A 14,540-nucleotide genomic window follows, 5' to 3' on the forward strand; every position below is an offset into this window, starting at 1 on the left:
GTTTCCACAGTCCAAAGACATGCGGTTAGGTTAGGTTAATATGGGACGGCCTTGGGCTGAGGTGCCCTTGAGCGAGGCACCTAACTCCCAATTGCTTCCCGGGCTCTGTTAGCATGGCTACCCTGGGTATGTATGTGTGTGTGTGTGTGTGTGTGTGCGTGTGTGCTCATTGCTCACGTGTGTGTGCATGTGTGTGGTCACTGCTTCAGATGGGTTAAATGCAGAGAGGAAATTTCACAAGTGTGTGATGAATAACTTGTGAAAGATTCATAACAAAGATTAAGACAAAGATTGAGTTGTTTTTGGCCATGAAGTACAGAGAAACACTGTGCCAGCTGATGGTGGTGGTAGCAGCATCATGTTCTGGGGCTGTTTTACTGCCAGTGGAGGTTCATCGCACAAAGTGGATTGAATAATGAAGAAAGAGGACTACCTCAGAATTCTTCAGCATAACCTCAAACCATTGGAAACCTGAACATGATTGGGAGTCACAACAGGACAATGAACCCAAACACACTGGTTGTGGAGGATAAAGCAGGCTATCATTAAGCTTAAAACAAGCCCTGACTTCAGCCCTATTGAAAATATATGGACCATGCTTATAAGTCGAGTCCATGCCAAGAAAAACAAATTAATTGAACTCTACCAATTCTACCATGAAGAGTCATGAAATATCTAACCAGAATTCTGCCAGAAGCTTGTTCATGGTAAACAAAAAATGTTTGGTCAAGGTGAATCTTGTGAAGACATTTTACCCAAATATTAGGTGTGCTGTATGTAAATTTTTGACCCTGTATGTATACTTTTGACTCTATGTTGATTTCAGAAAACCCAAAGAAAATTGTGCACTGAATTCTATTTTTTTAAGCAGTATGCTGTACAATCATTCTGCCACAGAAAAAGAACAGCTCAGAGAAATCATTGCAAGCCCAAATATTGCCATGACATACATATCCAAGATGACATTCATGTCACTGTATGTAAACTTCTGACCACAACTGTATGTATATAAAATCAATCATATCCTCCAGTGTTGAATTACTCTCCCCCCCCTCCTCTTTCTTCTCCTTTCAGTTTAGTTTGGGTGCTGTCCTCACCCTAAGAATGTCTCTTTCTTTTCATTTTTATAAAAGACCCAACTTTTCTAAGAAGTGCTGTTGTAGCGCTTATAACTGTGGAGAGGTCTCTTTTCACTATGTTTACTTTCACATGCAGATTTATATAAAATCAATAACATTCTCCAGTGTTGAATTACTCTTTTTCCCCCTCCCCTTTCTTCTCCTTTCAGTTTAGTTTGGGTGCTGTCCTTGCCCTAAGTATGTCTCTTTCTTTTCATTTTTATAAAAGACCCAACTTTTCTAAGAAGTGCTGTTGTAGCACTTATAACTGTGGAGAGGTGTCTTTTCACTGTTTACTTTCACATGCAGATTTATAGACATTTTAAAATTTATCCTTCACATTCAGTACAAGAAGATTTAAACACAAGTGTCCACAAATGCTAGAAGATATCCGAGCATATACATTTGAGTGCTTCACTTTTTTGTCGGGGAATTTTTTTTTTCTTGTCACAATCAACCATATTGTGCTTATCGTACTCTGAAGAAAAGGTACTAAACAGTCCTCAGTTTTTTTAAAAAAAGGGCAAAAATCATTTGATTTGATTATTACCATCCTACTTTTCATTGTCTTTTGAATGAATGTTGCTAAGTGACAGTGTCTGTTGTACAGTGTGCTTGCAGTGAGGTTAAGTTGTATCATTTAGGGATGATTCAGTATTTGGGCTGATTTTATACTTGTAAAAGAAAAAAAACCCTTGTCATTTTGTCATCTTATTTGTCCCATTTGTCCTTGGCAGTTTGAGTGAGGATGTCACCGGTTCGCCATACGATAAAGAATCCATGGCCATCATCCACCTCAACAACACCACAGTGATGTACCTTAAAGAGGTCACCAAATTTCTGGCCCTTGTCTGTTTCCTCAGGGAAGAGAGTTTTGAGAGGAAAGGTGAGCACCCAAAGTCTGCTAATACTTTCTGGTAATACAGGATGGGGTGCATGTGAGCAAATGGGCAGCTGAGTTCTGCACATGTTGTAGTCGACTGAGTAGATGAGAAGGTAGACCAATGAACAGGGACCATTACAGTAGTCCAACTGAGAGGAAATGAGTGCATGTGTTACTCACTCAGCATTAGAAAAGGAGAGTAGTGGGCAGATCGGGGCAATATTTTTAAGATGGAAAAAGGATAGTTTTCGTGTATTATTGGTGTGATGCATAAATGAGAGAGTAGAGTCCAGGAGAACAGCCATGTTCTTGACAGGAGAAGAGACTGTGACCTTTGTGTCATCAGTGGTAAGACAAGAGTTATTAAGGTTGTTGGTGTGTGACTTTGAACCCATGAGGACAACCTCTGTTTTGTCAGAGTTAAGTTTTAAAAATTTGCTGATGTTCAGAAGACATTTACTGAGTATTTGCTTTGGTACGTATGTAAATCTGAGTGTTATCAGCATAGGAATGATTACTGAGACCATGAGAACTGATTATATTCTCGCCCTTGGTCATATTGATACAGAATAAGAGAGGACCGAGGACTGACCCTTGTGGAACATTATGGAGGACAGCAGATGGGTGGGACTGGACACCATTTATGGTGGTGAACTGTTGTTGGTTGGTGAGATGCAAGTTAAACCATGAAAGGGCAGAACCAGAAAGACCAGCAAGGCTTTCCAGCCATTGCAGTAAGATAGTGTGGTTGACCGTGTCAAAGGCTGCGCTGAGATCCAACAGGATTAAAATGCTCAGATAACCGAAGTCAGCAGCTAACAAAAGATCATTAGTCACTTTGACCTAGGCCATTTTGGTGCTGTGTTGCTTTCTGAAACCAGATTGGATTGAGTCAAGAAGCATGTTGGGAGGCAAGATGGTTTTGAAGTTGAGTGAATCAATCAAAGTCCTTCCCATGCCACAAGGCACATCGGGCAGCGCCAATATCCGTTTCAGTAGCCGTTGGCCTCTCACCTATTACATAGCTAGGGTTACAGTGGGGGGCTAGTCCTCTGCTAACTGCAAGAGTTTGACTTCCTACTCACATCTGTATTGCGGCATGCCTCACCAGATGGCAGTAGGTACCCTTTTTATGATGGTCTTTGGTATGATCCGACCACGAGTAGAACTTTCAGTCTCCCTGGCGAGAGGCAAACACGCTAACCACTAGGCCAACTCGCAGTAAGTTGAGTGAATACAATGCACTTAAGCACTTTAGAAATGAAAGGAAGGTTGTTTGAGTCTGTAGATAGTTAAAGCATCAGGATTGAGGCCAGGTTTTTTGAGGACAGATATGATGGAACCAGTTTTCAGGGTAACAGGAACATGACCATATTCAAGGGAAGAATTTATCACCTGTACTATCAGAGGGCCAACCTAAGGTAGACAGGCTTTAACCAAGGTGGTAGGCATGGGGTCACAATGGCTGGTAGTAAAGCACATCCTAGTAATTATTTTGGTGACATCAGGATCGTCAACTTGTCTGAATACTGTGAGCAAGCAGTCAGGCTTCACTTGTGATGGAGACAGGTCACAGATGGGGCCCATAGATGACAGAAGCTGTGCATTGATGTTATCAACTTTTTGTCTGAAGTTGTTCATAAAATTGTCTGAGTAGATATGACTGGGCAAAAACGTAGCTGACTTAGTAAGGAGCTGAGTGTAGAGAATAGGATTTTGGAGTTGTATTGCTCTCAGTGATGGTGAAGTAGTAATAGGAGTCAGTGGATTTCAGTGCTTCTCTGTAGGAATCAAGGTGGTGTTCATACATCTGGCCATGGACCACAAGCCCCATCTTTGTGTATTGACATTCCAGACATTGGCCAGCTGTCTTTAAGGAGCACAGTTCATTTGTGTACCAGGGGACAGAATGCTTGAAAGAGACTATGCTGGTCTTAAGAGGGGGAACTTCATTCAGGATTTGAGAGAGAGAGAGAGAGAGAGAGAGAGAGTTATTGTAAAGAAGCACAGCATCCTCACTTGAGCTGGGTAAGGAGGATAGAAAAGCAAGAGCCATAGACACCAGATTGGGATCAAGAGACCTAAGATTATGAAAAGTCATAGTGCGTCTTACAGCAGGAGGTGTGGGAGTAAAATGAATGTCCATGGAGATTATTTTGTGATCAAAGAGCCCTAGGTCAGTTCCAGTTAGTTTGTTGACATACAGGCTGTTAGAACACACCAGATTGAGGATGTGACCGTGGTTGTGAAAAAGGAAGTCAATGAGTTTGGTGTAACCAAGACAACACAATAGGGCAGCAAATTCATTAGCTAGGTTACAGGTGTCAGAGTCTATGTCGATGGTAAAATCACCCATAAGAGTGAAACTAGACAGACGGGGCTGAAAAAGATGATGACTAGTGTTGAAGGTCAGCATGGTAAATAATGTAGGACTTCTGTAAGGAATAAAACACTTGGGAGTGTGAAATATATCTATTTTTTTATTTTCCAATAATAGCAGTGGTTTTTTTTATTCATTTTGTACTACAGCAAATTAATGAAAGAAAGAGATGTTGCATTCTTTTGCATTTCCAAATATTCTGGGCATTCTGTTTTATTTTGTGGTGCTGTGCTTTTATCTTTTTTTGTTTGTTTTGGGGTTTTTTTTTTGGGGGGGGGCAGCAGCGAGTTTACATTTCCTATTTACATTTCATTTTGTTTTTTAATTTGTTTTTTTGGGATTTTATATTTTGTGATTTTACTGTTGTTTCAAAGTTTGCTGTTTTTTCTGTTTGTATTTTTTTTTTTACGTTTTTTGCGTTTTCTGATTTGCTGTTGTGTTTTTTATGCCTGAGGCATATGTTTTCAAGTTGCCTGTCCATCCGTCCAAGATTCTTCTTACATTACATTACATTAATGGCATTTGGCAAACAATCTTATCCAGAGCAGCGTATAACATACCCAGAACAGCCTGGGGAGCAGTTGGGGGTTAGGTGCTTTGCTCAATGGCACTTCAGCCATTCCTGCTGGTCCCAGCAATTGAACTGGAAACCTTTTGGTCCCAAAGCTGCTTCTCTAACCATTAGGCTATGGCTTCCCCCTATTGTTAGTACTCTGTCTGAAGAATAAGTGGCATCAAAACAAGGATGCATCATTGTCACCAGCACGTGAAAAACTCAAATTTGGAATTCATCTAAACAGGGTCAAGGTCATATGCCTGAAATAATAGTTTTTCTTTAATAGCTTCCTTCCTGTTTGAAGTATATTTTAAGAGTATTTCTGACATACAAATTAGTAACAAGAAGGCTCAATTTGATGGTGATAGAGGCATCCCTGTTGATGGCTTTGGGGTTGAGATTGACTTGTTGGGTTTGTTCATGTGTTTGCACTTATGAGCCACCATACTCCTGGAAATGTCAAATTTAGTAAGCGTACAAGTATTGATACTAAAGCATTTATAACCAGCCACTGTTTTTCCTTTAAATACTAGTAAACTTTCACTTTACAGCTTTTTTCAATCAATAATCAGCTTCTTTTTTTCAGTAAACACCTCAGAATAGTTCACTGGTTGTTGTTGCTGTTGTTGTGGCTCATGTTAGACCACTGTTGTAATCACATGACCTTCAACATGCTTTAAACTGTTGTGCTACAAGCACTTCTCTGATATTTCAGGCTATATACAGTGTGTTATACAGCCTGAAATATCAGAGATTCCACCATGTTTTGCCGGTATTGGTCTGATACCCATTTTCAGTTTACTCAAGTAAAGTACAAATTCCTTTGTACTTGTTCCTTTCAAACTTGTAAAGTATATATTCCACAGACTAAATGTTAGTAATGAAGTCCAAGTGCATAATCACCTTCTCGTCAATATTTGGAAAAAAGCTTCACAGATCAGTGTTTGCTAGTAGCATGCCAACAGGTATTTTCTATTCACTGAATGTCTACTTTCTTTCACCTTAAATTCACCAAGGTGAAGGTCTAGTGTGTCCCCTACTTAAGATCCCATACAAGGGAGGAGTAGTTGTATCAGCAATGCATCAGTTGTGTAGCTGGGGTATTCGGTAAGGCATGCATCCTGGATAATGAACATCTCAAGTATAATGTACTACCCTTGAGTGTAAAGCAGAATTATATTGTATATAGTAAATATTGTTTGAAATAGTTTGGAAACTGCTGTGCTGTTAATCCTGTGGGACTGAAGTTAGAGCTACAGCAATGACAACACTTCTGCTGTGCTGTTTGTTGAATTTCAGCCCAGTTGAATTTAGGCCAAACATGGTAGATATGCTGAAATTTAAGAGCATAATGTGGTTCCACTGAGACTTGAGAATAAATGTATTATAACAAAGAAGGGTTTGGGAAGTTAATGAATGCTGAAATATTCATGAAGATATCTAGAAGAACTGCAGGCGGGAAGGTGAATCGAGGAAGTTTCAGGGTCATTCTGACTCACATGCATCTTTAGAGCCAAGAGTACCCTTATTTTTTTTTAAATAAATTAAAATGAATACCATGTGAGTGATGTGTTAAAGAAAGATTTTCAAGTTGCTTCAATTCTTTAGAAGAGTTGTGCTAAATTGAACTGGATTCGTCACAGCAGATATAGTGCTTTATTTGGGTACAGATTTTTTAAAAATAGATTTTGAGACAGAATGTCTGCCAATCACTGCACGAGATTTAGACATTTTGTAGAATTTTCATTCAGCACTCTGTACTTTGCATATCCTCATTCATTCTTCATTCTGTATGTCAAATATATTTTCAGGTTTTATTCTGAGTTTCACAAGTTCTTCCAGTTGGTTTCCTCCAAATTCTCCAATGTACTCCCAATTTGCAAAACATGAGAGTAGGAGGATTGGCTACTCTAAATTGCCCCTACTATAAAATGAATGTTAAGAATGCATGTGTGCATGGTGCCATCCAGGATGTTATGGATATAACCGAATACAGATGTTATTCAGGGCTCGATGTTAGCGGTAGGCCGACTGTCCAAGACAACCAAATGTTTGGTCCGGACAAGTCAAATCTGCATCTGCCTGTCTGACAGGATAAGTTGAATATTTGTTGAAAATCATGATTTTATATTAATTATTCAAGAGTCACATCAATAAACTTCCAACAAAACTAATTCAATCTCCTCAGTGATCCGGCCATGTTATATTTATGAAATTCTGGGGAAACCGAGTACAGCAAGTGCGTGTGTAAAAATAACCATGTCGTAATATCTAATTATAGATTATTAGACCTTGAATTCATTTAAATCGGAGGAATGATGATCAAATACCTCAATAAAATAAATATCTGTGGTGAATCTTCATCCTGCGATGACCTGGCAACTTGTTCAGGGTGTACCCCGCCTCTCACCCATAGTCAGCTGGGATAGGCTCCAGCTTGCCTGTGACCCTGTAGAACAGGATAAGCAGCTACAGATAATAGATGGTTGGATGAATCTTCATTTCATTCGGACATTCATTGTATTTTTTTTTTCTTTTGTATGGTACACATTAAGCATCACAAATATCGTAAAATAGTTTGTGGGAATTTTACGACAGTGCCGAACTCACTTATGGTTTGTTTTCATTCACAACGTAATTCTGTCCCCCTTATCGTGTCCAATTTGTTTTATTTCGGTTTAATTTTATCGAAAGAAAGTGAAAAAGACGACAATCCCAACCCCTAAAATTGCATATCAGATAATAGGTTATAACAACATACTAGAGCATTGGATAGTTTTTGTTTATTGTTTCAGTTAAAGTTTGAGTTTTATATGATTGTCATAATTATACCTGCTTTTTGATAAAGTGTGTTAACTACTTTCCTTTCACTGAACTAGTAAATACATAGTAATAAAAAGGTTATGGTTAGGACAAGTGAAAAATCTTGCTGCTTGTCTGACTGGACAAGTGGATTAAAAAGTTAATGTCGAGCCCTGTTATTTAGAATGAACAGATGATATTTTCTAAATGAATACAAATACAGTTATAGTTTAAAAAGAAAGCATGCCTGAAATGGTCACAGAACGTCTTGTTAATACTAGAGGTCTGGTATCAGGCTGAAGTTCCACAAGTCACACAAATGGAAGGTTTTTACTTTCATTCAAGCAGTGATGAAGCCTGTGGGACAAAGAAAGAAAATGTTCGTTAATATGAGCGTGTGATGCTCCGTGATGCATTTACAGCATCTTTAGCCTGGTCAGGGTCATGCATTTTTTAAATTAGGGTACTAGCTTGTTTATAAATTGGGAAATTAAAAAAAAAACATACAATTGTTCAAAAAATGTCACAAGCAAGCACAAGCAAAAATTAGAACAGTATGAGTAGGATTAAATAAATACTCCAGCGCTTTTCTCTACTTGAGACCAGTTATGAACTTGAGTGATGTGGCACAAGTTGAGGAACTGGCAGAGCCAGAATTAACACAACATACTGAAATTTCTACCAGCTGTTTCAGGTGTGTTGTGGTAGGGAAAGTTTAGTTTAGATTCTGGGTTGGGCCCTGCCCACTTGGGTACTGAATACAGATATGTATTTAAAGCATTAAACTAATACAGATAGTGGCATTGTTTTACACCACTACAAGGTGTATTCCTCCTTCCTGTGTTCCTGGGATATGCTCTGGTTTCATCACAACCCTGACCAGGATAAAGTGATTACTGAAGATGAATGAAACAACGAATGAACATTTTCTGATAACCAGTGATCGCTAGTAATTATATTGAATAGGAAGGCTAAAAATAATCTCCTATCAGTAACTCATTAAAAGACATTGAAATTGCTCCTTAGATTTTTCTGTAATTATGCTGTATGTCTTCTGAACTGTAAGGATGGTAAATGGTAAAGCTGTTCTTGTCATGAGCCATTGTTTTGGTTGTTCTAACTAGACAAAACATTGATGTTGTTTTGTCCTGTGGTGTAATTTCTACTTTGATCAGAAAATTCTCACTTAGAAGAAGAACAACAACAACTTTATTCATCACACGCTTGTGAAATTCCTCTTTGCATTTAACCCATCTAAAGCAGTGAACACACGCACGCACACACGTGCGCAATGAGCACACACATACCCAGAGCAGTGGGCAGCCATGCTAACAGCGCCCGGGGAGCAGATAGGAGTTAGGTGCCTCGCTCAAGGGCACCTCAGCCCAAGGCCATCCCATATTAACCTAACCGCATGTCTTTGAACTGTGGGGGAAACCGGAGTACCCAGAGGAAACCCACACAGACACGGGGAGAACATGCAAACTCCACATAGAAAGGCCCTCGCCGGCCGCTGGGCTCAAACCCAGAACCTTCTTCTTGCTGTGAGGCAACCGTGCAAACCACTTACACCACCATGCTGTGGTTTAGTTCTAGTTTCCCTTTCAAAAAAAAAAGTAAATGATTAAAAGTTACACACATTCCTGTTTATAACAGTTATATTTCACATTTACCTTCTCAATCGATGGTTGATGATGGGTTATGAATGTGTCAGCACAGCTGGTTTAAATAAATTAACCTCAGTGGATGCTAAATCACCTGATGTTGATCACTAATCTACAGTCTGGGGCTCGGAGGAAATCAGCCCCAGCGTCACTCCTTCATGCAATTCTGTGTATTTGTACCTATGACTGGGTGGTGCTGTTGCGTGAAGAGTGAAAGTTAAGCCCTGCTAATAAGATTTCTAACTCCAGTCCTTGAAGTATCTCAGGGACAACACTGTTTCACCCACTTTTGATCATCCTACTATAATCCCACTCTCCAGTGTTGACCAGAGGAGGATAAATTCCTCCTTTTGATTAGTTTTTATTTTGTCATTTCTTCCTCATGTTATTCAGAATTTTTTTTTCTCCACTGCATTTACCTCTGGTGCTATGATTAGGAATTTGTTTTAAACTGTTTTGACTATTTTTAATAGTCTATACAAATAAATTATGATTGAAAATAAAGATGTTTAAGACGTTCTCGGTGCATGAAGTGGAGTAAATGTGCTGACTGTTTTGTAAAACCTTATGACAAAATATTCAAATGCATGTAGATCCTTTGGGGAAAAAAATGTGTTTGTTAACAAGTCAGGTGTCATTGTACTCATTGTTAAAATGTTATCCACATTTTTTTCTTTTGGCAGATGGCTTTATCTAAAACCGTGTACTAGTGGGCAAGGAAGAATCAGGTCCATGTACAGAGCTGAGCAGATAAAAGTTTGACTTAAAGGCCCTATAGTAACTTTGTCACTCATGACCCCATGCCTACTAAAGTAGAAATTTCCCATTCAGCTCCTACTTGTAGGAATTTAAAAGAAAAAACGTGCCTATTAATAATGTTTGTAATTTGACCTTGGATCTACACGTGTGTCCAAAATTTATTTTGTAATGAAATTGTCAGTGTACATGACTCACAATTCTGTTTGACTCCCTGCTAATAGTGGTGCCAGCGTGATTTGGGCTTTGCTTCATTTATACCAAAAGAGCAAGATGCAGCAGCGCTTTAGTCATTTAGTCTGTCCAGGTTTCTCACCTCCAGACTTTCCACGTTTATGCTAACACCACCATCGGCGTAATCACTAACTAGCCAAACAGAGTCTCTGCCGTAACTCAGGGCAACTGTGCCATATACTTGCATTGCATTTTGGGATTTTAATTCCAGCATTTGCATCAACATCCACTATTGGTTTGTTGGATTTTTCATTAATATGATGTTGAATGTTGCTAGAAAGTGATGAGAAATTAAGCTCTTTCTCTTTTGTATTTAGTTAAACTTGATGGTTATCACTTACAGTGGTGCTTGAAAGTTTGTGAACCCTTTAGAATTTTCTATATTTCTGCATAAATATGACCTAAAACATCATCAGATTTTCACACAAGTCCTAAAAGTAGATAAAGAGAACCCAGTAAAACAAATGAGACAAAATATTATACTTGGTCATTTATTTATTGATGAAAATGATCCAATATTACATATATGTGAGTGGCAGAAATATGTGAACCTCTAGGATTAGCAATTAATTAGAGTCAGGTGTTTTCAATCAATGGGATGACAATCAGGTGTGAGTGGGCACCCTGCTTTATTTAAAGAACAGGGATCTGTCAAATTCTGATCTTCACAACACATGTTTGTGAAACTGTATCATGGTACGAACAAAGGAGATTTCTGAGGACCTCAGAAAAAGCTTTGTTGATGCTCATCAGGCTGGAAAAGGTTACAAAACCATCTCTAAAGAGTTTGGACTCCACCAATCCACAGTCAGACAGGTTGTGTACAAATGGAGGAAATTCAAAACCATTGTTACCCTCCCCAGGAGTGATCGACCAACAAAGATCACCCAAGAGCAAGGCGTGTGATAGTCGGCGAGGTCACAAAGGACCCCAGGGTAACTTCTAAGCAACTGAAGGCCTCTCTCACATTGGCTAATGTTAATGTTCATGAGTCCATCATCAGGAGAACACTCAACAACAATGGTGTGCATGGCAGGGCTGCAAGGAGAAAGCCACTGCTCTCCAAAAAGAACATTGCTGCTCATCTGCAGTTTGATAAAGATCACGTGTAAAAGCCAGAAGGCTATTGGAAAAATGTTTTGTGGACGGATGAGACCAAAATAGAACTTTTTGGTTTAAATGAGAAGTGTTATGTTTGGAGAAAGGAAAACACTGCATTCCAGCATAAGAATCTTATCCCATCTGTGAAACATGGTGGTGGTGGTAGTATCATGGTTTGGGCCTGTTTTGCTGCATCTGGGCCAGGACAGCTTGCCATCGTTGATGGAACAATGAATTCTGAATTATACCAGCGAATTCTAAAGGAAAATGTCAGGACATCTGTCCATGAACTGAATCTCAAGAGAAGGTGGGTCATGCAGCAAGACAACGACCCTAAGCACACAAGTCGTTCTACCAAAGAATGGTTAAAGAAGAATAAAGTTAATGTTTTGGAATGGCCAAGTCAAAGTCCTGACCTTAATCCAATCAAAATGTTGTGGAAGGACCTGAAGTGAGCAGTTCATGTGAGGAAACCCACCAACATCCCAGAGTTGAAGCTGTTCTGTATGGAGGAATGGGCTAAAATTCCTCCAAGCCGGTGTGCAGGACTGATCAATAGTTACTGAAAACGTTTAGCTGCAGTTATTGCTGCACAAGGGGGTCACACCAAATACTGAAAGCAAAGGTTCATATACTTTTGCCACTCACAGATATGTAATATTGGATCATTTTCCTCAATAAATAAATGACCAAGTAGAATATTTTTGTCTCATTTGTTTAACTCTTTATCTACTTTTAGGACTTGTGTGAAAATCTGATTATGTTTTAGGTCATATTTATGCAGAAATATAGAAAATTCTAAAGGGTTCACAAACTTTCAAGCACCACTGTATATTTGAGATTGTTGAAGAATTTTCTCCAGTGTTCCCTTGTAATGTCATCACAAGCATGCAACCACTATCTTCTCGTAGGAATAACAAAAATACAGCGTCCACTTGCAAATCAGCACAAGAATCATTTAGAACATCAAATATTTCAATATAAACATATTTAATGTGCTTCAGGGTGGAGGTCTCATTTTATATTCTTTTCAGATTTTTTTTCCTCCAAAGAATGTAACAAAACAGTTTTGTCATGCATAGTTTATTAATTCTGAGAGTACATGTCACTAAAACTGTTTGTCTTAAAGATAATAGTTGTTTAAATTATTTAACAACTTTAAAATGTACCATTTGAAGACTTTCTCTCAACGTGCTCTGGTTGTGTGCTAGTGGTTTGATGCCCCCTTAGTGATCGTAAAATTTTTATTTAACAATTATTCATGTAGCAGATGTTTTTGTGTCGGGTGAGGGCTGAGTCAGAGAGGAAGGATCCAGTGCAGGGCTAAAGCGCTGAGCAGCTGAGGGCTCAAAATCTCTCTGGCATCCATAGGATCCCAATTTGCCAAACTTTACCTTTAAATTACTATGGTCACTGTTATAGTCACCTGAAATAAATTATTAAATCCATTCGCAAGGATCTGTTTGAGGGCCAAAATTCAAAGCTCAAGATCTGAGTGGAAAATATATTAGGATTGAACAAGGAATTGGCATGACATCATTAAATATAGATGTACCAGTATGCCAATTCACTGATGTATGTTCAGTTTACCAGGAAGTAGGTATGGTCTGAAGGGTTATTTGTCACATTTGCACCTGCATGCACTCAAGACTCCACTTCCCAGAGTTTGCAGCGGTGTTCAAATATGGCCACTGCGGACTACAACAACCATCCTGCACCTCATCGCTCTCAGTCTCTGGAATACTGATTATCTCACACACCTGTTCCTGATCACAGCCTCATCACCACTGTGTGTGTGTATATATAAGGACTTTCAGTTCGCAAAAACTTTGCGAAGTACTGTAAATGCTCAGTGTTCCCTTGCTTGACTTTACCAAACCTTATTGTTCATGCTGATTTATTGATCTAGTTTGTACTTTGGTTTTCAGCTTTCTGTCTCTGCCTCTGGTAGCCTGGATATGTCTTGTCTGACCATTGCCTGTTTGTTGACTCTCCCTTTGTGTTATGATTTGTATTTGTCTGCCAGCTTTGAAACTCTGCCACTTTTACATCTGTCTGTGACCTGTATTCCTGATATTATTAGAGTTTCCAATTTGTATATTCATATCTGGATTTCTTGATGAGGGTAAACGTGTAGGTTCTAATGATGTTTCTGTTTTGTGGAACTGCAATGCTGACAGATTTCACATATTTTGCATAGGAAATTCATATTTTAACCTCAGAGTATGCTGGGGCATTTTATCACTCAAAAATATGGCAAAAGAGCAGTCTTTTTTTAATCAGAATAGTAGATAAGCCAATCAGTATATGAATCCAGAATGATTGGTAATCGCGTTTTGAACTTGTCTATAGAGCTTATCCAGTCACGTGACCTATCTAATATAGCAACCACTGGTTGGCCATATTGGACGTAATAACATTAACAAAAAGGCAACTATGTTCAATGCTTCCAATGCAAATCTGTGCTTCATTTTCCATGAATTAACTCATAAAATTGAAAAATGTTAATCAAGATACTCGATACTGATACATATAATACTTCTAATATCACCCATATGCTGTTGTATAAATGTTACCAGTTTTCCAGGAAGTCAGCGGATGGATCTGTGTGTGTACTTTGTCAAATAAAATTACCAGTTTTTGTTGTGATAGTCAGAGACCCAGAGATTAAATACGACCCAGATATAAAGTGTGTGCTGCAAATTCTACTGTACACTGATGGTTCCCATGTCCTGCTATCAGCCTCTGATAGCACGTTTAACAGCCGATATCCATTTCTTCCAGCATTCAGGATCTTTAGGAAATCTATAAAATGACAGCTGGGGATTTTTTTTCCTGTCTATAATTGTAAAGCATCCTTGGGTTTTAGAAAGGCGCTATATAAATTGAACCTATTATTATTATTATTGATTATTTGTCCATCGAAATGCCGAACAACCGATTGTCATTGTGAATTTCAGCAACACCAACAGTATTAGACAGATTTGTGTGCTAGTTTGTTTTACATCCAAAATGGCAGTGTGGACATTTTGACCAATCTGTAAAG

At 38.7% G+C, this 14,540-nt stretch overlaps 1 protein-coding gene across 1 annotated transcript in view; it reads left to right on the plus strand.

Annotated features, from left to right (window-relative positions):
• Window positions 1–14,540, plus strand: part of rragd (ras-related GTP binding D) — a 69,673-nt gene that overhangs the window by 50,994 nt on the left and 4,139 nt on the right. The window contains exon 6 of the mRNA XM_060932930.1: window positions 1,856–2,004. Within this exon, the coding sequence (XP_060788913.1) occupies window positions 1,856–2,004 (149 nt within the window). The remainder of the gene's footprint in view (window positions 1–1,855; window positions 2,005–14,540) is intronic.

The sequence above is a fragment of the Neoarius graeffei genome, chromosome 11, assembly GCF_027579695.1.
Source record: "Neoarius graeffei isolate fNeoGra1 chromosome 11, fNeoGra1.pri, whole genome shotgun sequence".
Taxonomy (NCBI): Eukaryota; Metazoa; Chordata; class Actinopteri; order Siluriformes; family Ariidae; genus Neoarius; species Neoarius graeffei.